The sequence below is a fragment of the Eriocheir sinensis genome, chromosome 55 (genome assembly GCF_024679095.1).
Source record: "Eriocheir sinensis breed Jianghai 21 chromosome 55, ASM2467909v1, whole genome shotgun sequence".
Lineage (NCBI taxonomy): Eukaryota > Metazoa > Arthropoda > Malacostraca > Decapoda > Varunidae > Eriocheir > Eriocheir sinensis.
In genome coordinates, this window is record NC_066563.1 from 11166630 (window position 1) to 11191629 (window position 25000).

The 25000-nt window shown below is 42.0% G+C and overlaps 1 protein-coding gene across 1 annotated transcript in view; it reads left to right on the forward strand.

Moving 5' to 3' along the window:
• LOC126983838 (fibrillin-1-like) overlaps positions 1-25000 on the forward strand; it is a 184982-nt gene that overhangs the window by 57368 nt on the left and 102614 nt on the right. Inside the window, exon 2 of the mRNA XM_050836970.1 lies at positions 9633-9693. Within this exon, the coding sequence (XP_050692927.1) occupies positions 9633-9693 (61 nt within the window). The remainder of the gene's footprint in view (positions 1-9632; positions 9694-25000) is intronic.

The window sequence follows — 25000 nt, forward strand, 5'->3', positions numbered from 1 at the left end:
AAAAAAATACATCGATGTGTTTTATGTGTGTTTTATTAGTTTTGTCTGGTTGTCTGTCCACCTTCCTGCGCGCTTACCTGTCTACCTGCTTACCTGTCCACCTGCTTACCTGTCTTTGCTTACCTGTCCACCTGCTTAACTGTATCTGCTTACCTGTCTACCTTCTGACCTGTCTCCCTGCTTACCTGTCTTTGCTTACGTGTCTCTGCTTACCCGTCTACCTTCTGACCTGTCTACCTGCTTACCTGTCTTTGCTTACCTGTCTCTGCTTACCTCTCTACCTGCTCACCTGTCTGTCTGCCTGCATACCTGCCTCGCCTCGGTGCCAATACAGGCTGGAAAGAATCTACCTCTTGACCTCTTTTGGTTTCTTGATTGTTTGGTTTTCTTCGTGTTTCTTGGTTTGTTTCTTTACGTGAATCTCATTGAAGTGTTATGTTACAAAATAAGGTAATAAACATTCTCTCACTGCATTGTTAGGGATTAGAACCTCTAGACCATCAAAAAAAGTGCTAAGTGACGTCTTTGTAGTAAATGAGTAGGGTACCACATGCAGCAATGGGTGTAAATTCGATAAATGCAGATGTAATGAGGACGTTGACCAAAATACATTCAAATTCACAGTGGTAGATAGTAAGTAATAGCCAGTCAATGTGGTAAATGCTAATACGATAGATAGAGGTAAGAATAATTCATGATTTGGGAAGCTGGGTGGTGGTTGGTTTACAAAAGCTGCCACGTGGGGTCAGGGTGGCAGCTTGCATACTATTAATGTTCTTGGGTTCTCGTATTCATTTATACCCACCGTTGCCAGATTATCGTACTCAGAGCATAGTATTTCCCGGTTTCTGACGCCTAAGTATTACCAAGAAACATGAGGAGTTAACTGTTTTAACGATGAATATAAATGAATCTCGTTATTGTGGCCCAGGAGACAGATTTGGGGTCGGAAGTTGGTAAATAGGAGGCTGAGTACGACATTCTGGCACCGATGTTTGTACCTGAACATCATAACGTCAGAGAGGCATTATTTTGAAGTATTGGAATGAAATAAAAAATACAAAGCAACATTTAGGAAGAAAGTAAGCGGCCTTGCGACTTTTTGGCTTATACTTTTTTTCGGTCCGTCTTTTGTGGTTTATACTCGGTTAATACTTTGCTTGGTACTTTGGTTCTGGTTAATACTTTTTTCGGCCCGTCTTTTATGGTTTATACTCGGTTAATACTTTGGTAGTTAGGTTTTAGTTTATACTTTTTTCGGTCCGTCTTTTATGGTTTATACTCGGTTAATACTTTGGTAGTTAGGTTTTAGTTTATACTTTTTTCGGTCCGTCTTTTATGGTTTATACTCGGTTAATACTTTCTTTGGTACTTTTGTTTTGGTTTATACTTTTGGGTTATTCTTTTTTTTGGTATCTACAGGTATTAAGAGGCGTTACTGCTTTCCTTTCAACATCATAAGGTTACCAAGAGATTATTCCACGTGTTACCAGGAAAACATTGAGCAGCAGTGATATAATGATGGGATAAGAAGCGACTGTACGTGTCAAGTAGAGGTAATAAGAGTAGTCATTGCATTTACTAATTTAGAATCACCGGGAAGTAATTACATATGTTAGCAGTAAAACATATATAAATAATGAGATGGAGAGGAAGGAAGAAGGGAGAGAGAATGGAAGGAAGCGACTGTGCATATTAGTAAGAGGAATGTATTGTATTTTTCAACCTTAGAGAATCACCTAAAAGTTATTGCATGTGTTAGCAGGAGAACATATATAAATAATGAGGGAGAGAGGAAGGAAGAGAGAGAGGATGGAAAGAAGCAGCTGTGCATATTAGTAAGAGGAATGTCATTGTATTTTTCAGCCTTAGAGATTCACCAAAAAGTTCATGCATGTGTTTGCAGGAGAACATATATAAATAATGAGGGAGAGAGGAAGGAAGAAGGGAGAGAGAATGGAAAGAAGCGACTGTCCATATTAGTAAAAGGAGAGAGTCATTGTATATCTCAAACTTAGAGAATCACCTAAAAGTTCTTGCATGTGTTAGCAGGAAAGCAAATTAAGGAAGAAGGTTGAGAGGAAGAAATGAAGGAAGAATTAGCTGTGCATATCACGTATAAGGAAAAAGGAAAAAAAGAACCGTCATTGCATTCCGTAACCTTACAAAATCACCATAAAGTTATCTCATGTATTACCAGAGGGACACAAACAAACATTGATGGAGAGAGGAAGGAAGGACGGAGTCGGTCTGCATGTCAAGTAGAGCAACACCTGGCGTCTGAGTGCACAAACAGGCCTCGTCTTCACACCTGGCCGGGGATAATGCACGGGCCAGCGAGGGGCGTCCTGATGGCAGAGTAATTCCCCGCCATCAGTAACTGTCAGGGGTGTTTTCTGCCTGACTTTCAAGTGGCTCTTAGCGCTGTTTGCTGTCCTGGTCTGGGTCTTGGGTTGCTGTTGGTTCTGCTCGCGAGACACAAAGGAGGCGAAGTGCGGTTTCTCGGTATGCCTTTCACGGAGGGTTTAGCGGCAGGTGCGCGCGGCCAGGAATACTTACCTGGATTTCCTAGTCATGGTTCTTGTTGCTTTGTGCTTTTTTTGGTGTTATTTTTTTGTTGATCTTTACTTGTTTAGTCTAGTTTTTGGTCTCTACTTTATACTACTTTACTTTTTCTTATTAATAATTAGTTTTGTGTGATTGTGATCTCTACTTTGCTCTTTACTTTTCCTGTGTTTATCTTTTAGGTTTCTACGATTTTCTACTTTTTTGTCAACTTTTTATCTCCATCTTCTTTATTTATTTCTTTGGTTATTACAACTTTGTCTACTTAAGGTTTCTACTTATTCGTATATATTTTTTATTATCCAACTTTTCAACACTTATTTTCCTTGACCGTCTACAATTTGGTCTATCTTTGTTGTTTTATACTTTGCTGTATACTTTGTTTTTGATTTATACTTTTTGTTTAAACTCCTTTTGTTTGATACTTTCGTTGGTTGGTTGGTCTATCTTTGTTGTTTTATACTCTCGTTTATACTTTGTTTTTGGTTTATACTTTTGGTTTATATTCCTTTTGGTTTATACTTTTGGTTTATATTCCTTTTGGCTTATATTTTCGTCCATCATTTTTGTCTACCTTTCGTTCACCGCCCCCAAACGCCAACCCCGATGACCTCCAGAGCTCCCCGGCGCCTCAAGACCGGGTTGATGATGCGTTAATTAAGTTCGATGGTTCCTGTCCTGTAATTAACCGCACTCACGAGGCGGAGAGAAGTGTTTATGGGTCTTTGCAAATTATGAAGTTCGAAAAAAAGAATAGAACATCATGATCTGGACGGGTGACATTCCTGTTCGTAAGCTGAGAGAGCAATTAGTAAACAGAAAGTGGATGATCAGTTGTTGTTTTCTTTTGAACTTTGAGCTGATTGAAGCGGGAATAAAAAGAAGAGTTGATATAATTACAAAGGTTGCCGGAAGAAGAGCCAAACGAGTTCTGATGCGTATAATGATGATGATGATGTATAAATTATTGCTGTGAGATGATTTTATATAGGTGGTAGAATAGAAAATTGGAGACGCTTATACTAGGCTCAGAACAAACCTAAATATATTCTGATTGTCTGTAAATAAATGTTTACAAGTCGAATCATCCCACACAAATTAGAAAAAAATGTATAAGATATTGCTGTGAAATGATTTTATAAAGGCGGTAGAATAGAGAAGGGAGATGCATATACTTTTATTATTATCATTATAAGAGACGAATCAGGTAGAGAGGGAGAAGTGCGGATAATATGAGCTACCTGTTCAGCCGCCCCACACACCTGAGACGCCGAGAAGAAAAGAGTGAAAGTGAAAGAAATGAAAACAGTAGAAATGGAGCGAGATAATAAATAAGATTATAGATTTGGAGGGACCCTAAATGTATTCTATTGGTCTGTAAATAAGTGTAGATTGCAGAATACTTGTAAATGCAATAGTTAGGTGTTGGAACAAATAATGGAAGACGCAAAGGTTAGGCTCAGAATAAAAATTGTAATATAAATAAGTGTAATAGAATGATATAATTTATGTTTCGGTCACATAGAATAGAGAAGGGAGCCTTGTAATTATATCCACTCTTCTTGTTATTCCCGCCTCAATTAGTTTAAAGTTCAAAAGAAAACATCCCATCATCCATAGAAATAAAGTAACACTGCTCTCTCGAGGACATAAATTGAATCTTTCGGTCTATAAAGAAATGTAAATTAAACACTGTGAACAAGAACAGGCATGTGAATCCTATACTTAAGCACCGGAGAAGAGGATGGAATCGCATATGGCAGGCTCAGAACAGACCTCACTGCACTATACAACGGGTTAAACTCTTTCCCTTAAACAGCTCAACGTCACACACATAATAGTTGTAAAATGAACAGACTAGTCGACATGAGAAGGAACGGTGGATGCTTTTGCCATGATCAGAGTATGCCTTGGATAAATTATAGCGTGCAAAATATATAACATCAACAGGTTTTGCACGGAAAGAAAGTGGAGAAGCATATGCAAGGCTCAGAACTTGTAAGCGACAGATGAAGGAATAAGAAACGCTTTTACCATCATCAGAATACACCTGGGTAAGTTATGGCGTGGAAAACATATGCAATCAACGCGTTTGTGCACCAATAAAGAGAGTGGAAGAGTGAATATGCCAGACGTAGTATTCATAAGCGACTGAAGAAAGAATTAGATACTCCTTTACCATGATCAGAATACACCTGGATGACTCAAGACATGCATGAAAAAAAAAAAGGTTGATGTATATGCTAGGGTCAGAACTTATAGGTAGCAGAAGAAAGAATTAGATACTCTTTTACCATAATCAGAATACGCCTGGATGACTCATGGGGTTGAAAACATATACACGCAAGACGTTTGTGCATGAAAAAAAAGAGAGTAGAGGATGTAGGGTCAGAACTTATAAGCAACAGAAGAAAGAACTGATACTCTTTTGTTATGATTACAATACACCTGGATGACTCATGGGGTTGAAAACTTATACAGTCAAGATATGCATGAAAAAAAAAAAAAAAAAAAGAGTAGAGGGTGTATATGCCAGGGTCAGAACTTATAAGCAACAGAAGAAAGAACTGATACTCTTTTGTCATGATTACAATACACCTGGATGACTCATGGGGTTGAAAACTTATACAGTCAAGATATGCATGAAAAAAAAAAAAAAAGAGTAGAGGGTGTGTATGCCAGGGTCAGAACTTATAAGCAACAGAAGAACTAGATACTCTCTTACCATGATTATAATGCACCTGCTTGAGTTATGGCGTGAAGAATATATGCAATCAACACTTTTATGCATCAGTTAAGAGAGCAGAAGGGACGCAAATGCCAGGCCCAGAGCTAACAGGCTGGAGAAGAAAGGACGAAGAACGAGATACTATTTATACCGTAGTCAGAGTACGCTTAGAGGATTTATGGAGTGGGATACATACAAAATCACGTTTACGCCTGAGAAAATAGAATGAAGGTTGCATATCCCAGGCTCAAAAAAAACAAAAACAACAACAACAACAACAAAACAACCTAGATCCTCCTTTACCACGATCAAAATACACCTGGATGAGCTACAGCGTAAAGATCATATAACATCACCACTCTCTATGCATCAGAAAAGAGAGCGAGGGATTAGACACCTGCATAAGAACCATTTGAGAAGATAAGAAGAGGAGCGGAGAATGTGTGGAACGGGAGGAAGGAACGGGAGGAAGAACGGTGTGGAGGAAGGAGAGGAGTGGGGAGTGTGTGGAACTGGGGGGTGACAAGGAGAGGAGCGGGGTGTGTGTGGAACTGGGGGGTGACAAGGAGAGGAGCGGGAAGTGTGTGGAACTGGGGGGTGACAAGGAGAGGGGCGGGAAGTGTGTGGAACGGGGGGGTGACAAGGAGAGGGGCGGGAAGTGTGTGGAACTGGGGGGTGACAAGGAGAGGAGCGGGGAGTGTGTGGAACGGGTACATAAGTGCAGGAGTAGCGTGCTTAATAAAATGACAAGCCTCGTTCACTCAGGCTCGCTATTCGTAAAACTTGTTGTTAATGCACAGGCTTGTCCAACGCACCCCCCCACCACCACAACCAACATCACCTCCGCCATCACCACTACCACCTCTACCACAGTCCTCATCACCTCCAAAAGCGAGCGGCTGGCAAGGTGACTCACTAGGAAAGTTTTAAGTGGTTACCTGTAAATCTCTCTCACCTCACCTCATTCTCCATCTGTCTGTCTGTCTGTCTGTCTGTTTGTTTGTGTTTGTCTGTCTGTCTGTCTGTCTGTTTCTCTCTCTCTCTCTCTCTCTCTCTCTCTCTCTCTCTCTCTCAGATTGTGAAGGAATGCACATATACTTTTTTATTTACTCAGAAAGATGTAAGACTTAAGTGCAGTTTTAAATTCTGAGAGAGAGAGAGAGAGAGAGAGAGAGAGAGAGAGAGAGAGAGAGAGAGAGAGAGAGAGAGAGAGAGAGAGAGAGAGAGAGAGAGAGAGAGAGAGAGAGAGAGAGAGAGAGAGAGAGAGAGAGAGAGAGAGAGAGAGAGAGAGAGAGAGAGAGAGAGAGAGAGAGAGAGAGAGAGAGAGAGAGAGAGAGAGAGTAAAAAAAAAAATGTGTCCTGACTAACCCTGGCCGAAAATAATCATTCCTCGAAGTCAAATGAGATTCAGAAACAATTACTTCGAAGTCGTGACCTTTTTACCATCTTCTCACCCTTACCCCTCCTCCTCCTCCTCCTCCGTCTCCTCCTCCTCCTCTAACAATCTGCTTCTTCATGTATATTTCACACCCAGACGGAGAGAATGAAGGGTTGGATAGGGCGGTCAGTCCCGGAGGCGCTTCCAAATTACCTAGCAAGAGGGAAAGGGTGGCATTCACAGACGCTTCCATCTCTCACAAAAACAATTCCCAAAGGCCAAAAAAAAAGATCAGCCGGGTTCTAATGAGTGTTTTTTTTGGTTCATACTACAGAGGAAGGATCAAACCACCACCAGGGTCATCAATGTATCCCTGGAAATGCTTGAAAGTCCCACGAATGCCTTGTTAAATTGGAGGATCTTGGACGTCGGAGTGCTGAAGGCCGGTATTTTAAGACGCTCCCGCCTCTCACATCAGCTATTTCCAAAGACCGAAAAGGATATTAATAGCGTTGTGATTAATGTTATTTCCACGTTCATGTTACAGAAGCCTTGTCACGCTACCACCAGGGTCAAAGAACTACCCCTGGAAATGCCCAAACTACCCGTGAGAGCGTTGTCAAAGTTGTGTTCTTGGGCCTTGAAAGGTTTAAAAATATGGCCCTAAGTGTATGCCCCAAACGCTCGTCAGTGGCTCCAGAAAGTGTCTGGTGGGTGAAGGGTCTCGGCGGGCGGTGGACGCGTCTGGCCCTCCGTCTGCTGAGTGATGGATGGGATTGTTACGCCTTTTGGGGGCTGACTAATGAAGATTCTTGACGTTCTACCGTGTGAAGTTGTGGGTTTTGGGTTAGTTAGCTCCCTGGGATAGTTAGGGCGGTGTGGGAGTCCATTTTTCGAGGTAATTTATGAAGATTCTGTGAGAGCCTTATTCTAAAAAAAACTACGGCGCTCAAGCACATACATTTAACAAGGTTTTCGCAGGTATTGTGGTAATTTTCATGGGTAGTTTAATGGCCCTGGTGGTAGTCTAACACAGCCTCTTCAACATGAACGTGAAAAAAACACTCATGAAAACGAATTGAACCTATTTTTTAGCCTTTATGAATAATTGATGTGGGACGTGAAAGTGTCTAAAAATAACGAGTTGTTTGGGTCTCTTAGTTTAGTTGGGGTGATGAATGAATGCTTTTTAAAGAGAATAAACGAAGACTCTTGAACACTTTTAGGTTGGAAGTTAACGGTTTGAATCTTTATTTCCTTGTGTCTCTTAGTTTAGTTGGGGTGATGAATGAATGCTTTTTAAAGAGAATAAATGAAGACTCTTGAACACTTTTAGGTTGGAAGTTAAGGGTGTGAATCTTTATTTCCTTGGGTCTCTTAGTTTTGTTGGGGTGATGCGTGAATGTTTTTAGGGACGATACATGAAGATTGTGAACACTTCTACGCTGGAATTTAAGGGACTGGATCTTTATTTCCTTGGATCTGGTTCGCCAAAGTGAGGGTGGGCCAGGTGAAGCAGCACAGGTGGCGGGGCAGGTGACACGGCGGCCCGCAGGTGACATGCGACGAGACATTCACCTGCCAGAAGCCCGCGGGTACGAGATGAGATAAGAACTTGTTAGGCCGCCACACACACACACACACACACACACACACACACACACACACACACACACACACACACACACACTCACACCCCCCACACCCACACCCAGCCTCCCCCTCCTTCCCTCCCCCCCTCCCCCCACACATGCCCGAGGTGATGCATGTCCCGGTGTGTTTTAGGAATGAAAGAAGAAAAAAAAGGAACGAGTCGAGGAATTCAAGAGTTTCAAAAGGAGTTAAATGCTCTATGAAAGTAATTACTCGTTGACGTTTATTGGACGTTTTGATCGTGTATTTATTGACGTTCGACTTCAAGATTTCTGATTTGTGGCGTGACCTTTTCTAAGTGTGAAGTTTTTTTTTGGGGGTGGGGGAGTTCTTTGCGTCTTTTTTTTATCCGTCGTCCATTCGTCACAGGTAAATGTAAGGGTTTTCTCCTCCTCCCCCTCCTCCTTTACCACCTGTTCCCTCCTCCTCTTTCTCCTCCTCTTCATCCTCTATTACCACGTTTACCACTGCCAACTTTACCTTGCTTCTTGTTTTCTTCTTCTTCCTCCTCCTCCTCCTCCTCCTCCTCCTCCTCCTCCTCCACTTTCACCCTACTTCCCCCCCGTCCCCCCAAAATATCACCTTGCTCCCGGCTGTCTCTCCACCTGCCCCACCTTCACCTGACATGACTACCACCTCCACCTCCACCACTACCACCACCACCACCACCACTACCACCACCACCACCACCACCACCACCACCACTACCACCACCACCGCTCCTCCCTTTCGCCTTCTGCTCGTTACTTCATCACAATCACCACCACTACCACCATCACCGTCTCCACCTCCTCCACCACCACCATCAACACCATTACCACCACTACACCTTATTTCTTCAACACCACCACCACCTCCACCACCTCTCTCACCTCCACCTTGGTCCGTCTTTCGCTTCTTCCTTTACTTGACTTCGCATTTAACGCCTCCATCACCTCCACCACCATCACCACCACCATTGCCTTCACCTCCCCCTCCACCTCTGCCACCTCCATCTTCCTCCTCCTTCTCCTCCTCCTCCACATTTGCTACCTCCAATTTGCTCTTCATACCCTCCTCCCCTGCCTTCTCTATCTCCTCCACCACCACCACCACCACCACCACGAACACCACCATCACCATCACCTTCATTACCAACACCATCATCACAACCTCCTTCACTATGACCTTCCTCACCACCACCATCACCACCACCAGCCTCACTAACACCACTACCACCCTCACTCCCACTAACACCATCCTCACCACCACCCGCACCTTCACCCACACCTACCTGCCCTGCCCTGGCCACCTGCCAATCCCCGTCAGGTGACCCGCCCAGGTGGTGGTGCTGTCCGCGTCACCAGCACCATCGGGAACCGGCTGGAGGGTAGGCCACCTGATGCTGCGCCTGATTACATCCTCGCTTGTCTGATCGGCTGGACGGGTGGCTGCTAACGGGGGTGAATGTCTGATTGAGGCGGGGAAAGGCGGACTGCTGGACTGCCGAACTGGTGGACTGGTGGACTGGAGAACTGATGAACTTGGGAGCTAGTTGACTGGTAGACTGGAGGATTTCTAACTGGTAGACTGGAGGACTGATGAACTGCCGAACTGCTAACTGGTGGACTGGTGGACTGGGCGACTGATGAACTTGGGAGCTAGTTGACTGGTAGACTGGAGGACTTCTAACTGGTAGACTGGAGGACCGATAAACTGGCGAGCTTGTTGACTGGTAGACTGGAGGACTGCTAACTGGTAGACTGGAGGACTGTTGAACTGGCGGGCTAGTTGACTGGTAGACTGGAGGACTTCTAACTGGTAGACTGGAGGACTGTTGAACTGGCGGGCTAGTTGACTGGTAGACTGGAGGACTTCTAACTGGTAGACTGGAGGACTGATGAACTGGCGGGCTAGTTGATTGGTAGACTGGAGGACTGTTGAACTGGCGGGCTAGTTGACTGGTAGACTGGAGGACTTTTAACTCGTAGACTGGACGACTAATGAACTGACGGGCTAGTTGATTGGTAGACTGGAGGACTTCTAACTGGTAGACTGTATTTTTTTCATTATTGTTTCCTTTTTTTATGCCCTTGAACTGACTCCTTTGCTGTAAAAAAAAAAAAAAAGACTGGAGGTTTGATGAACTGGCGGGCAAGTTTACTGGGGGTGGACTGCTGGAGTGCTGACTGGTGAACTGGTGGGCTACTTGACTGGTGGATTGGGGGACTGGTTGACTGTTGTACTTGTTCACTACTAAACTATTGCACTACTACAGTACTGGACTGGTTGACTGGTTGACTGGGGGACTGTTGGACTGGTTGGGCCTTTGGTTGGTGGGTGAGTTAGTCTGATTGGTTGGCTTGCCCTTGTGTATGTGGGGTGGGAGGGGGTGGGGGGGGTTGTGTTTGTGAGAGAGTGTGGTTTGGTGTGGGTGGGCGGCTGAGTGGGTTTGTGGGTGTTGGTGTCTGTTGTTATGTGTGTGTGTGTGTGTGTGTGTGGGTGGGTGTGTGGGTGTGAATCTGTTTTTTTTTTTACGTGTAGAAGAACTAACTTGTCTCATCTCTATCATTGATTGTGCTTTTGTTTCCTTTAATTTATAGACTCCATCTTGTTTTATGTATATTCTTTAGCTTGTTTTCTTCCTCATCAGTTTGTTTGTCTGTGTGATTGTGTCTTTTTTCGCTTCTCCGGTGATTGTGTCCCTTGAGCTGTGTGATTAGAAGACTTTCCTGTTTGATGCTCTGTCCGATTATGTGTCTTGATTCTATGTCTGTCTGATCAAAACTGACTCTGTTTGTGCGCCTCAGTCTGTGTTTGTTTGTCTTAAATTGCATTCTTGGTACCTGTCTTTTCTGAGTCTTATATTCAGTCCGTTTATTTTTACTATTTACTGTTTGTCTTTTTTTATTTTAGCTTCGTCTGTTTATTAAGCTTCTCCATCTAATAAAAATGTCCTTCTATTTGTCTAACTTACTCTATATGTATGATGGTATCTCTTTTGTTTAATAAGTTTTTTCGTCTCAAAGTTTTTTTTTCTATTTGTCTAACCGTCTTTAACGCACCGTCTATCTCCATGTATGTGTCCAATGGTATCTTTGTTTATTTTTTTCCATCTCATAAAGTCTTTCTATTTGTCTAACTTACTTTATATGTATGATGGTATCTCTTTTGTTTAATAAGTTTGTTCGTCTCAAAGTTATTTCTATTTGTCCAGCCGTCTTTAACGCACCGTCTATCTCCATGTATGCGTCCAATGGTATCTTTCTTTGTTTATTTTTTTCCCATCTCATAAACAGTCTTCTATTTGTCTAACTTACTGTCCGTCTCTTTATCTTGCTAACTGTTTATGTCCGATGGTATCTTTAATTATTTTTTTCGTCTCCTGCGATCTTTCTATTCTAACTTATTGTCTGTGTGTTTTTATCTTGCTAACTGTATGTGTTGTTTAATCAGTTTCTTCATCTCATAAACTCCCTTTCTATTTGTTTAACGTGCTGTCTGTCTTTTTATCTTGCTAGCTGTATAAGTCCGATGGTATCTCTTATGTTTATCAGTTTTTTTTCATCTCAAACTCTTTTTTCTATCTGTCTGACGTATTATGTCTAACTGTGTATGCTCATCGGTACCAGTGTGAGTCTAAAGAGCTAGAAAGTTATCCCAATCGTCCTCCTTTGTGCGTCGTAACCTGGTCTTTGTTTTGCCTCGTCCGGTGTCTTTGGGCGGGAGGCGCGTCGGAAGCAGCCCAAGAATGTGTTAATGACTCCATTGTCTCATCGGGAAGCCTCAACAATCCTCGTGTCACTTCGGTAAGACTGGACAACACAGGACTCCGCGTGCCTCTGCTGTCTCTTTTCACCTCCTCCTCCTCCTTCTTCGTTTCTTCTTCCTTCCTCCTCTTACTTCGTTCTCTTCTCCCTCCCTCCCTCCTCTTCCTTCGTTCTCTTCTTCCTCCCTCCTCCTCCTTCGTTCTCTTCTTCCTCCTCGTTCCTCCTCCTCCTCCTCCTTCCTCATCGTACTCCTCCTCCTCCTTCCTCATCGTACTCCTCCTCCTCCTCCTCCTCCCCCCCCTTCTCCTGCCTGTTTCACTCCCTGTTCGCCCTCTTCTGTCTCCTTTTCCTCCTTTTTTTTCTATTGTAGCTGTTCTTAGTTTTCTTCTCAATTTTTGTTTTTATTTCTGCTTGTTTGTTTCTTCCTTTTCTTGTTCTTTGTGTTCTTGTTCTTCGTTTCCGTCTTCCTCTTGGTTTTCTTCTTCTACTGTTTGTTCTTGTTCTTCTTCTTTTCCATGTGGTTCTTCTCATTCTTGTTCTGGTTTTGTTTTTGTTGTTGTTGTTCTTGTTCATCATCATCTACTCCTTCTTCTCCTTCTTCTCTTCCTCGTTCTTGTTCATCATCATCATCATCATCATCTTACTTCCATAAGCGTCCCCTAAAAATTCATGTCTACGAGGATCTGTTCCCAAGGAGGCTGACTGTGTACACGCTCTTCAGAAAAATGACGAGACCAGCAAGGCATCGTTTACTGACCCTCCCTGACCCCAGCATCTCCGTAGGCATAAAATGTTCACCCTCCACTTGAATTTGGCATAAAGAAAACTATATTTGCTGCAGTGCCGTAAAGGAAATGGAAAAAAAAGTATGTTTGATGATGGAAGGAGGGAGAAAAGGAGGTGGAAAAGGGGTATGGAGGAAAGGGAGGAAGGAAGACTGAAGGAAAAAAAAAACTATGATTGAAGGACTGGGAGAAGAAGACGAGGAAGGCAGGAAAAGAAGGTTACACATACGGTTTAGTAAATATTTCTTTCTTGGTTATTATGCATTTAAATACTTAAGTAACATGTTGAAGGCCACGGTTGTAGACACGCACGCAATATTTCCACACCATGTCCTTCATTTTAAGGCTGCTACACGAGGCACACAGGCAGAAGGGGCAGTCAGGGAACCATTCATTACACATAATCATTGTTACTGGGGCTCTTCTTAGTAGTTTATGAGGGCGTTTGCATCAGAAGAGAGATCAGTAAAGTCCTCCATTTCAGATCCTCTCCGTTTTCTTTTCCTAGCTTGTGAGGGCGTTGGAGCCATGACAGATGATGAAAAGATGAAGAAAAATAGCGGGAGAATGAAGAAATAGAAGAGGAGAGAAGAAGGAGGAGGAGGAGGAGAAGACGATCATGAGGACGAAGTAGGGAGGGAGGGAGTGGAGGAGGATGGGAATGAGGGTGATGAGGAAGAGAAAATATTGGACATGAAGTGGAAGGTGGACTGATCATAGCCTGAAGGATGATGACAACTGGGAGGGAGAGGAGAAATAAGGAGGAGGAGGAGGAGGAGGAGGAGTAACAGGAACAGGAAGAAGAAAGAGAAGAAAAAGGAGAAGAAAAGAAGAACAACAACAATAAGAAGAAAAACAAGAAGAGAAAGAAAATAAGAAAAAGAAATAAGAAAGAAAGAGGAAAAAAAGATTAAGAAAAAGAGAAAAAAAAGAAAATAAGAGACAAAGAAAAGAGAAAGAAATGAGAAAGAAAATAAAGAAAGAGAAAGAAAAAAGTAAATGAAAAAGAAAGAAAATAAATAAAAGAAAGAGAAGAAAAAGAGGAAGAGGAGGAGAAGAAAAGAAAGAGGTAGAAAGTTGAGAAAAAGTAGTAAACATGGGAATAGACAAAATCATACGGAAGAGAGAGAGAGAGAGAGAGAGAGAGAGAGAGAGATTTACATAGAAAATCAGACCACACAGACCCCATGGTCCAGACTTGGTGGTCTGTCCTTAAACCTAAGTGATTTTACATTAATCAGAAGACTCCAAAACGTTGCATTTCTACTCTAGTTGATATTAAGTTGAAGGAAGTGACGGTCGAGCTTATTTTTGAAGGAGTCAATCGTGTTACACTGGACCACTGATGATGGGAGCTTATTCCATTCTCGCACTACAACGTTGGTGAAGAAAAAAAAATTTGGTGCAGTCTGAATTTACTTGTCTACATCTGAGTTTTACGCCATTGTTCCTCGTGCGCAAAGTGTCATCGATCATAAACAATGTTGATCTGTCTACATTCGTGAAACCATTAAGTATTTTAAAACATTCGATCAGTTTTCCTCGGAGGCGACGTTTCTCAAGAGAGAACATGTTAAGGGTAGAAAGCCTTTCTTCGTAGGATTTGTTGCGCAAGGAAGGGATAATTTTCGTTGCCCGACGCTGAACACCTTCTAATTTAGCAATATCCTTTGCATGGTGGGGAGACCAAAACTGTACCGCATATTCCAAGTGGGGTCTGACTAAACTGTTGTAGAGCGGGAGTATTACATCTTTATTCTTAAATAAAAAGTTTCTTTTAATGAAGCCCAACATTCTGTTCGCTTTATTTGCTGCATCGATGCATTGCTGTGAGAATTTGAGGTTTGACGCGATTTTGACCCCCAAGTCCTTGACGCATTGAACGCTTTTGAGTTTAACGCCGCGCATTTCGTAATCAAACTTTTTATTCCTCGTTCCAACTTGAAGGACCTGGCACTTGTCTACGTTAAAGGGCATCTCCCATCTATCCGACCAAGCTGAAATTTTGTGCAAATCCTCTTGGAGGCTTTGCCTGTCTTCGTCAGTGAGAGAGAGAGAGAGAGAGAGAGAGAGAGAGACAGAGAGAGAGAGAGAGAAAAAGAAAGAAAAAAACCCCTCATCATTTCCCTCATCACAAACATTCACCCACGCACACTCATCACCTTCACACTCGCACAAAATTCCCCCAGGGGTCATCACGTTCGCCTCCCCGCGTGACCTCTGACCCCGTGCGCATCTTTATTAGACCCTCTGACCCCCACGCGGCCTTTTGTGCCTCCGCGCCCGCTGGTATTTCCTTGGTTCCCAGACGTGACCTTTGACCTCGCTGGTGGGCACGGGCGCGACAGGTGGTCATTGGTAGGGACGTGGCGGTGCGGTGGGGGCTCCTAAGCGCACGTACACCCACACACAAACAGGTAAACACGGTAGACAGACATGCAGGTGGATGGAAAGATCTTCAGACGTATAGATTAAGCTGGGGAGGAGGAGGAGGAGGAGGAGGAGGAGGAGGAGGAGGAGGAGGAGGAGGAGACGAAGAAGAAGGAAAATGTAGAAAAAGAGGAAAAAGAAGTGAAAGAAGAAGAAATAAGAAGAGGAGGAGGAAGAGAAGGAGGACGAGGACGAAGAAAAAGATAAAAAACTAGAATATCAAGAAGAAGAAGAAGAAGAACAAGAAGAACAAGAACAAGAAGAAAAAGAGGAAGATGAGGAGTAGGAAACATTCGCACACACACACACACACACACACACACACACACACATTCGCGTGTTTCAGGTGTGCTGATAGTGACTCAGATCCTTTTCCTCCTGCATCGCTTCTTACATTTGGCGATGTATGTATATTTTACTTTTTGGGACCCAATGTGCATGACTTTGCATTTGTCAACATTAAAAGACATTTGCCATTTTTCCGACCATTCGATAATCCTTCTTCCTCGGTCCATCTCCACCCACCTTCTTCAAATTTCCAATCTCTTATCCACGCGATCCTCCGATCCTCCGAGTGCACTTGGCTCGTGCGGTACCTTGTCGAAGGCTTAAAGTCCAGGTATATAACAAATGTGGGCATCCCAGTTCTTATATGGAAGAAGTCTATAAATTCGTTAGGCAGGAGCGCTTGTCCATCTTCCAACCTTGTTTAGTTGAACTGGGTTGAATATGGTAGGGAGTGGTTGAAGTATTTGTTGTTTGTCTTTAATAGGAGGGGACAGGAGGAGGCAGGGTCGGGGGGATGCTGGGGATGCTGCGGTAAGCCGGGGGAGGGAGGTTGCGCGGGAGATGAAAAGTTACTATATAGGAGGATGCTAATGCGTGGCTGGTCAGGCGGTTAAGAGTTAAGTTTCCTGCGGTTTGGAGAAAAAAAAAGGAGGTGGGAGGGTTGATATAGCTGAGTGAGAGAGTGACGGAATGGGTAAGGGAGGGAGGGAGTGAGTGAATGAGTGAATAAGGGAGTGAGTGCGGAGTAGATTGATGTGTTAAGATGGTTAAGAGGTTTTGAAAGAAGAAACTAGAGAGATTACATATGTCTGAATGAGTGTATGAGTATTAGTGTATTAATGAATGAGTGAGTGAATGAGTGAGTAAGGGAGTGAGTGTGGAGTAGATTGATTTTGTAAGGTGGTTAAGAGGTTTTGAAAGAAGAAACTAGAGAGATTACATATGTCTGAATGAGTGTATGAGTATTAGTGTATTAATGAATGAGTGAGTGAATGAGTGAGTAAGGGAGTGAGTGTGGAGTAGATTGATTTTTTAAGGTGGTTAAGAGGTTTTGAAAGAAGAAACTTGAGAGATTACATAAGTCTGAGTGAGTGAGTAAGTGAGTGAGTGAGGGAGTGAGTGGATGAGTGAGTGAATGAGTGAGTAAGGGAGTGAGTGTGGAGTAGATTGATCTTTTAATGTGGTTAAGAGGTTTTGAAAGAAGAAACTTGAGAGGTTACATAAGTCCAAGTGAGTGAATGAGTGAGGGAGTGAGAGAGGGAGTTAGTGAGTAAGTGGATGATTGTGTATAGAAAAGACTGATGTGTTGGTCATTTGCTAAAGGTGCGAATTTCCATGAGTTATAAGGTAAAAGTAATGCAATGAGAGAGTGAGTATTTGCGTCAGTGTGGAGGTGGAAATGGGTTGCGTCGGTGTGTGGAAAGGCAATGAAAATCTAAATGAGAGTGAAAAGAAATATGAGTAAAATAGAGAAGGTGGGAGAAGGGAAGTGGTAGCTTGTATGATTAAGAAAGATAGAGGAAAGATCAAGGGACAGAGCCTATGGGAAGAGATAACTTGTGTATTTGTGTGTGTGTGATAGACGTTTAAGAAAGAAAGATAGAAAAGATTAAGTAAGAGAGAGAGAGCGTATGGAAAATGGTAGCTTGTATAATTAAGAAAGATAGAGGAAAGATCAAGGGACAGAGCGTATGGGAAGAAATAACTTTTATATTTGTGTGTGTGTGATAGACGTTTAAGAAAGAAAGATAGAAAAGATTAAGTAAGAGAGAGAGAGAGAGAGCGTATGGAAAATGGTAGCTTGTATAATTAAGAAAGATAGAGGAAAGATCAAGGGACAGAGCCTATGGGAAGAGATAACTTGTATATTTGTGTGTGTGTGATAGACGTTTAAGAAAGAAAGATAGAAAAGATTATGTAAGAGAGAGAGAGCGTATGGAAAATGGTAGCTTGTATAATTAAGAAAGATAGAGGAAAGATCAAGAGACAGAGCCTATGGGAAGGGATAACTTGTGTATTTGTGTGTGTGTGATAGACGTTTAAGAAAGAAAGATAGAAAAGATTAAGTAAGAGAGAGAGAGAGAGCGTATGGAAAATGGTAGCTTGTATAATTAAGAAAGATAGAGGAAAGATCAAGGGACAGAGCCTACGGGAAGAGATAACTTGTATATGTGTGTGTGTGTGATAGACGTTTAAGAAAGAAAGATAGAAAAGATTAAGTAAGAGAGAGAGAGAGAGCGTATGGAAAATGGTAGCTTGTATAATTAAGAAAGATAGAGGAAAGATCAAGGGACAGAGCCTATGGGAAGAGATAACTTGTATATTTGTGTGTGTGTGATAGGTGCTTAAGAGAGAAAGACAGAAAAGAAAGATCACGTCCAGTGGGTCGAGGAGGGAAGGAAGGTGTGGCCGCGGCGGGAGGTGAACTTATTACTTGTAAATTTGCCTGTAGCCGCAATTTTAATCTTGTATATTTATTTTTTTCCTCTCTGCGGGAGGCTTGACGTAGTGGGCATGCAGCGTGCGGCGGTATGACCAGCCTGCCTGCACACCGGTTTAGGGGGGGGTGAGGGGAGGGGGGGAAGGGGGATGAGGGAACGGGGGGCTATGCTTGCCTGCTTGCTTGCTTGCTGGTGTCGTGTGTGTGTGTGTGTGTGTGTGTGTGACGCACTTACGGAGGAGGTGGACGAGGACGAGGAGCAAGAGGAGGAGGAGGAGGAAGAGGAAGAGGAAGAGAAAGAGAAAGAGAAAGAGAAAGAGAAAGAGGAGGAGGAGAAGGAGGAGGAAGAGGAAGAGGAAGAGGAAGAGGAAGAGGAAGAGGAAGAGGAAGAGGAAGAGGAAGAGGAAGAGAAAGAGAAAGAGAAAGAGAAAGAGAAAGAGAAAGAGAAAGAGAAAGAGAAAGAGGAGGAAGAAGGAAGTAAGGGAGGAATAGACGTGAATAGGGAGAAAGAAAATGAGGATAGGAAGGACACGAACCAGAAGGATGAGGATGAAAAGTAAAAGAAGAAGAAAAAGAAGAAGAAAGAAGAAGAAAAAATAGAATACTCTGTGACGCAGCGAGGCGAGGAGAAAAAAAAGCATACAAAAGAGGAAAAAAGAGGGAGAGAGAAAGAGAAATAAAAGAGAGAAGAGAGAAGAGAAGGAATAACTGACCTGTCCATCGTAACTCAAAAGTCTCTCCTTCATCTTCTTTTCCTTAAACTTTAAATCTACGAAACTGAGCCAAAAAAAAAAAAAAGACAAAAAAAGAAAAGCGTTGTCATTGCGTAGTGGTGGAGTGAAGGTGTGGACAGTGGGCGGCGGTGAAGGTGCTGGAGGAGGAGGAGGAGGAGGAAGAGGAAGAGGAAGAGTGGGGAGAGAGAGAGAGGGGCGTTCAGTGAGGTGTGACGCCGGAGCACTACCGTTGACCACACCCACCTGGAAACGGGTAGCATCACGACCCCTTTCTCCGTTACCTGCTCATTCGCCTATCTGCTTATCTGCCTGCTCACCTGCTTACCTTCCTGATCACCTGCTTACTTTTTCTCCTCTCCTGCCTACTATTTCTTACCTGGCTACTGCTTACTGCTTACTTTTTCTCCTCTCCTGCTTACTGTTTCTTACCTTGGTACTGGTTCTGCTTATTGGTTACTTTTCCTGCTTATCTGCTTTTCTTCGCTGCTTATCTCTACTTTTTCAGCTTGTCTGCTTACTACTTCTGCTTATCTTTTTCCTATTCTCTTTACTAGATTATTTTTCCTCCTTGCCAGCTTACTTTTACTGCTTATTTGGTTACTTTTCCTCCTTACCTGCTTACTGTTACTGCTTACTTGGTTACTTTTTCTTCCTACCTGCTTATTTTTGCTGCTTAATTGGTTACTTTTCCACCTTACCTGCTTACTTTTTACTGCTTAATTGGTTACTTTTTCTTCTTATCTGCTTACTTTTCCTGCTTATATGTTTACCCTTTCTGCTCGCCTGCTTACTTTTCCTCCTTATCTCATTTTATTGGTTACCTGCTTCCTCTTTGTTTACCTGCTTACTTTTACTGTTTTTTCTGCTTACTTTTCCTGCTTACTTGATTACCTTTTTCTGCTTATCTGTTTTCTTTTGCTGGTTATCTTCTTACGCTTTTCTGCTTACTTTTTTGTGCTCAACTGGTTACTTTTGCTCCTCAACTACTTACTCTCTCTGCTTATCCGCTTACTTTTTCTGCTTGTCTATTTGCTTTTTCTGCTTATATGTTTACTTTCTCTAATTCTCTGCCTACTTTTTATGTTTATCTGCTTACTTATATTGCTTACCCGTTTACTTTTTCCTGCTTACTTCCTTACTTTCTCTAATTACCTCCTTACTTTTTATGTATATCTGCTTACTTTTTCTGCTTTGTTTACTTTTTTTTGCATACCTGTTTAGTTATTCTGCGTACCTGCCTACCGTAAACACACACGCACACACACACACACACACACACACACACACACACACACACACACACACACACACACACACACACACACACACACACACACACACACACACACACACACACACACACAGAGAGAGAGAGAGAGAGAGAGAGAGAGAGAGAGAGAGAGAGAGAGAGAGAGAGAGAGAGAGAGAGAGAGAGAGAGAGAGAGAGAGAGAGAGAGAGAGAGAGAGAGAGAGAGAGAGAGAGAGAGAGAGAGAGAGAGAGAGAGAGAGAGAGAGAGAGAGAGAGAGAGAGAGAGAGAGAGAGAGAGAGAGAGAGAGAGAGAGAGAGAGAGAGAGAGAGAGAGAGAGAGAGAGAGAGACCGGTCCATCGAGAATCATTTGAAAACCGACATTTTAACGTTGACCTTTTTTTCTCAGTTTCCCCCAAAAGAAGCTCAATAAATACCTGACTTTCGCCTCTGAAGTGTACTTTTAGGCGTCGTTTGAAGAAATGTAAGGCTTATGTTGTGGGTGTTTTAGGGCCATTTACTTATATAAGATTGAGAAAGAGGGAGAAAGGAAGGGAGGGGGAGAAAGGGAGAGGTAGGGAGAGGTAGGGAGAGGGGGGAAGGGAGAGGGAGGAAGAGAGAGGGAGAGGGACAGAGAGGGAGAGGGAGAAAGAGGGAGATGTCTTTTCCCATACATTTTTTATCCTATACTTTTTTATCCTATACATATTAATCTTATTTATCTTATTTATCTATACTTATTTATCTTATTTATCTTATTTATTTTATTTTCATCCTATGCTTTTTTTATCCTATACTTTTTATCCTATACTTTTTTTCAGGATCTAATATCTATCTTCCTTCTCTTATACTTATCTTATTTTTTATCCGATATTTTTTAACTTATTTTTTCACGTGTTTCCTTTTCTTCAGCCATATGTGTACCTTATTACCTTCTACATATCCTTATTTACTTACCTGTCGTCCCTAATATCTGCTTCTACTTATTTTTACATTTTTTGGATTATATATATTTTTTTATCTTTTATGTGTTACTCCCCTCTTTCTTCTTGCCTTCAATATCTGATTCCTACTTACTGTCCACATGAAATTTCCCACTATTCTTAATGTCTTCTGCTCCCTTTCTCCTTTTCTCCAATATCTGATACCTACTTACTGTCCACATGAAATTTCTCACTATTTTTAATGTCTTATTCTCATCTATATTTTTTTCTTGCTTCTCCTTCCCACCTTTTTATCGTAGTTAAAGCCGTGGTAGAAGAAAATATACTGAATAAAATCAAACGCTTAAATAGAATGTTAAGTTAGCTAGTTAAAAAAAATTATAACCATCACTCGCATTCAAGATGACATCAAGACACTAAACCATTTTTCTCACTAACATTGAAAGATCAATTTTATGTACTCCTCCACCCCCACTCCCCCCAAAAAAAGGATAAACATGAAATTAATCTTAATGACAAAAAAAATATACCTTTTCACACGCTTCCAAAATCATCTTAAGACAAGTTGCCTAGTCTGATGCTGTAAATATTTCGGCACAGGGAGAGGACAGATTAATTTGCATCTCGGTTAGTTCGCCTCACCTAATAGCGCACAGGTAACGAGCGGCGCACACCTGGTGAAGACACAGGTAATTAGGCAGCACAGGGCCTCAGCATCACGTAATTAACCTTCGACGGACTCCATAACAAAGGATAATTACCTCCAATTAATGAGACCCGCTTCGGAAAATTATTCAATTATCGAAGTCTCTAATTTCGACCATGTTGGCCAGAGAGACTAATCGGAGAAGGAGGAGGTGGAGGAGTGAAGGAAGGGAAGGAGGCGGAGGAGGAAGAGGACGATGACGATGACGAAGAAGAAGAGGAAGAGGAGGAATGAGAGTAAGATCCAGGAAAGCACGATGAGAGAAGAAAAAAATAAAAAAGATAAAAGAAATTAAGGAAAAAGGAAGTGGAAAAATACGGAGGAAGAAGAGCAGAAAAATAAGAAAGAAAACAAAAATGAAGTAAAATGAAAAAAAAGGAGCTATAGAAAGAGAGGAAGAAAAGATGGGAAAAAGTGAAAAAAAATATGATGGTGGAAAAGCAGAAAGAAAAGAGAACGAGAAGGAAGAAGTAAAACAAGGCGGAAGAAAAGGAACAATGGGAGTAAACAAATCGAGCACCAGGATAAGTAAATGCCAACGTTGTGTACCCCAAATATTGCTCACAGGACCAAACACACAAAAAAAACCGCATCTAAGACCTCTATTGTTGTTTTTGTTGCCACTTCTGTTGTTGCTTCGTCCCGTGGCTTCGAAGGGTGAGGAAGTCTAGAACAAGCTGGCAGTCCCCTTAATTATTTTCTTATGATGTGTTGTGGGTCATATTTTGGGTGTCATGGTGGCGCCGTGTCTAAATCTCTTACGCTACGAGATGGAAGCCGCTCGTAGTCCCACATTTCATCGATTTTATGTATAGGTTTTTGTGTTAATGTAGTTTTTTTTCTGGTTCGGTTTGTTGCCACTGCGTCGAGAGCTTGTGGGCCAGGATATGAAGGTCGCTCCATCGCCTATTTATTATTTTCTTTATTTGATTTGATGTTTATTTTATGTTAATGAGTTTTTATCCTCAACAATCTTCTGTGTCTTAATAAAAATGGGGCTGCTCGAAGATAACTGTTTTATTGATTGTTTTTATGTGTATTATGCTGATTCTTTCTTTATTTTTTGCTTCATTATTGTTTTTGTATACGTATAGGTAAAGGAGGTTGGTTTAAGGTACCTGTTTTACTGTTTTTTTTTTACAACAAAGGAAAGGGCACAAAAAAAGGAAACAATAATAAAAAAGCCCGCTACTCACTGCTCTTGTTAGATTGTTCGTTTTGTCTTTATCTCAGTTGGTGGATTTATCTTCGTCTTCACTCATAAGAAAATAAAGTTACTCTAAGATGCTCATTTTCTGTTTTCTATTTTCAACCTTTTCTATTGATTTCGGATTTCATTTATATTCATCATTTCCTTTTATCGTTCATCTTGCTCAGCTGGAATTAGTTAGTCTTATCTCGTACGCCACAGAGATGAAAGCTTAATGTATTTTTCATGCGCCTAATGTTCAATAATTACTTATGTTCGTAGGGTTAATTTGATTTCAATTCATCAGCCTTATCTTGTATGTTTCTGAGATAAAAGTTTGATCTATTTCGCTTACACTTTATGTTCAGTAGTTACTTTTATATCTAGTGTTGTCCTGCTTTAATGAGTCACTCTTATCTAGCATATTTCCGAGCTGAAAGATTAATATTTCTACCCGGAAAGTTTGCTGAAAATTAACTGACATAATTTGTTTTTATGCGTCGCGGCAACAGGAAAAAGTAAATCGATGGGTCTGTACAGATTAAACTCCAATAATAAAAGTTGAAGTCTAATAAACACCAGCGCCTCGAAGGGTAGATTGGATCCGAAATGTTTGCGCGGGACACTCAGAGGCAGGAGTAAGACGTGGTGGGCTCGGGTCCTTGTTCTTGTCCTGGTCGCTGAGTACGAAGAAGTCAAAAGCTGAAGTACGACATGGTGGGCTCGGATTCTTGTTCTTGTCGTGGTCGCTGAGTACAAAGGATAAACTTGCCAACGTATAATGCAACGGTGAAATTAACTTCCTAAATTAGCGCCGCCCACGCCAGTCCGAAAGCCAGAAGTAAGATTTAACTTTTCCCGGCATCCACTGATCACATGCAGGCTGAGTGTGCGAGGGGGCGGGGCTTCCTTGTGGCGGGCCAATCATTTTCTCTCAGTGGGCAGTGGGGCGGAGTTTGATAACGAAGACAGTTTGAACAGAGTGAAGAGCACTTTTCCCAGCTCTATGGAATACATACAGGCTGGGAGAGATAGGGGGCGTGGCTTGCTTATCTGCTGGCCAATCATATTCTCTCAGTGGGCAATAGGGCGGAGCTCGTTACCGCAGACAACATGAATAGAGTATATAGAACTTTTCCCGTATATAATAGAGTATATGGAACTTTTCCCAGCATCTAATAAATACATTGAGCTTGTGACAGAGAGAGGAAGTGGCTTTACTGACGATTTGCCAATGATATACAGCCAGTGGTCAATGGGCAGGGGGCTATTTACAGAGTTAGTTAGAACTGCGTAGTGGATTATTTTCTATTATCCATCAATCTCAAGCAACCCAAGTTAAAGAGAAGGCGTGGTTTATGTGTGTTTGCAAATGAATAGCACTGAATGTAGGCGGGGGAGGAGCCTATTAGCTAAGGGACGTCGAACAAAGTATAATGAACCAGAGTGGCCTGCGGGGGTCGACTCAGCGTGTTGTGTTGTGTTGCATTGCGGTGTCTCACTAAACCCGTGTTACATTCCCCGAAGTCATATTCTCGTTTTCTATACTGGCTCAGTCCATTTTTTTTTTGTCAATAGTTTTATACTTCTTAGGCGCGAGTTGTTTTACCTTACTTCTATCATCCTTAGACGCAAGTTCATAAGTTCATTTTTATTCTCAAGCGGAAATTCATTTTGATTCTCCTTAGGCGCAAGTTCGCTTATTTTTTGTTGTCCTTTACAAGTTCTTGGATTTGGAATGAGAGTCTTTACCAAACACTATTAAGCATACCCATCCAGTCGTTATCTTTTTTTTGTTTTTGTATAATCCTCCTTAGATTCGCTTTTGATTTGGAACACGTGTCTTTCTCATCAAACTTTACTGATTTGAAGTCCATGCACCCTTTTTTTTTATTTTTACTTTTTGTTTGATTCTTCATGGACACGGTTTCAATGATATTTTAAGTCGCAAGTATTGTTCATTAAAAGATACTGATTGAATTCATCCACTCGTTCTCTTTTTTTTATTAACTTTCGTCGTTTTTATTGCTTTATTTTTCGTTATTTTTTTTACAGTAATGGAAGTAGCTCAAGGGCAAAAATAAATACAAAATGCCCGCGCTAAAAAAAGCCCGCTACAAAAAAGCCCACTTGGTTTAAACACGAATCTATCATATCAAAACAC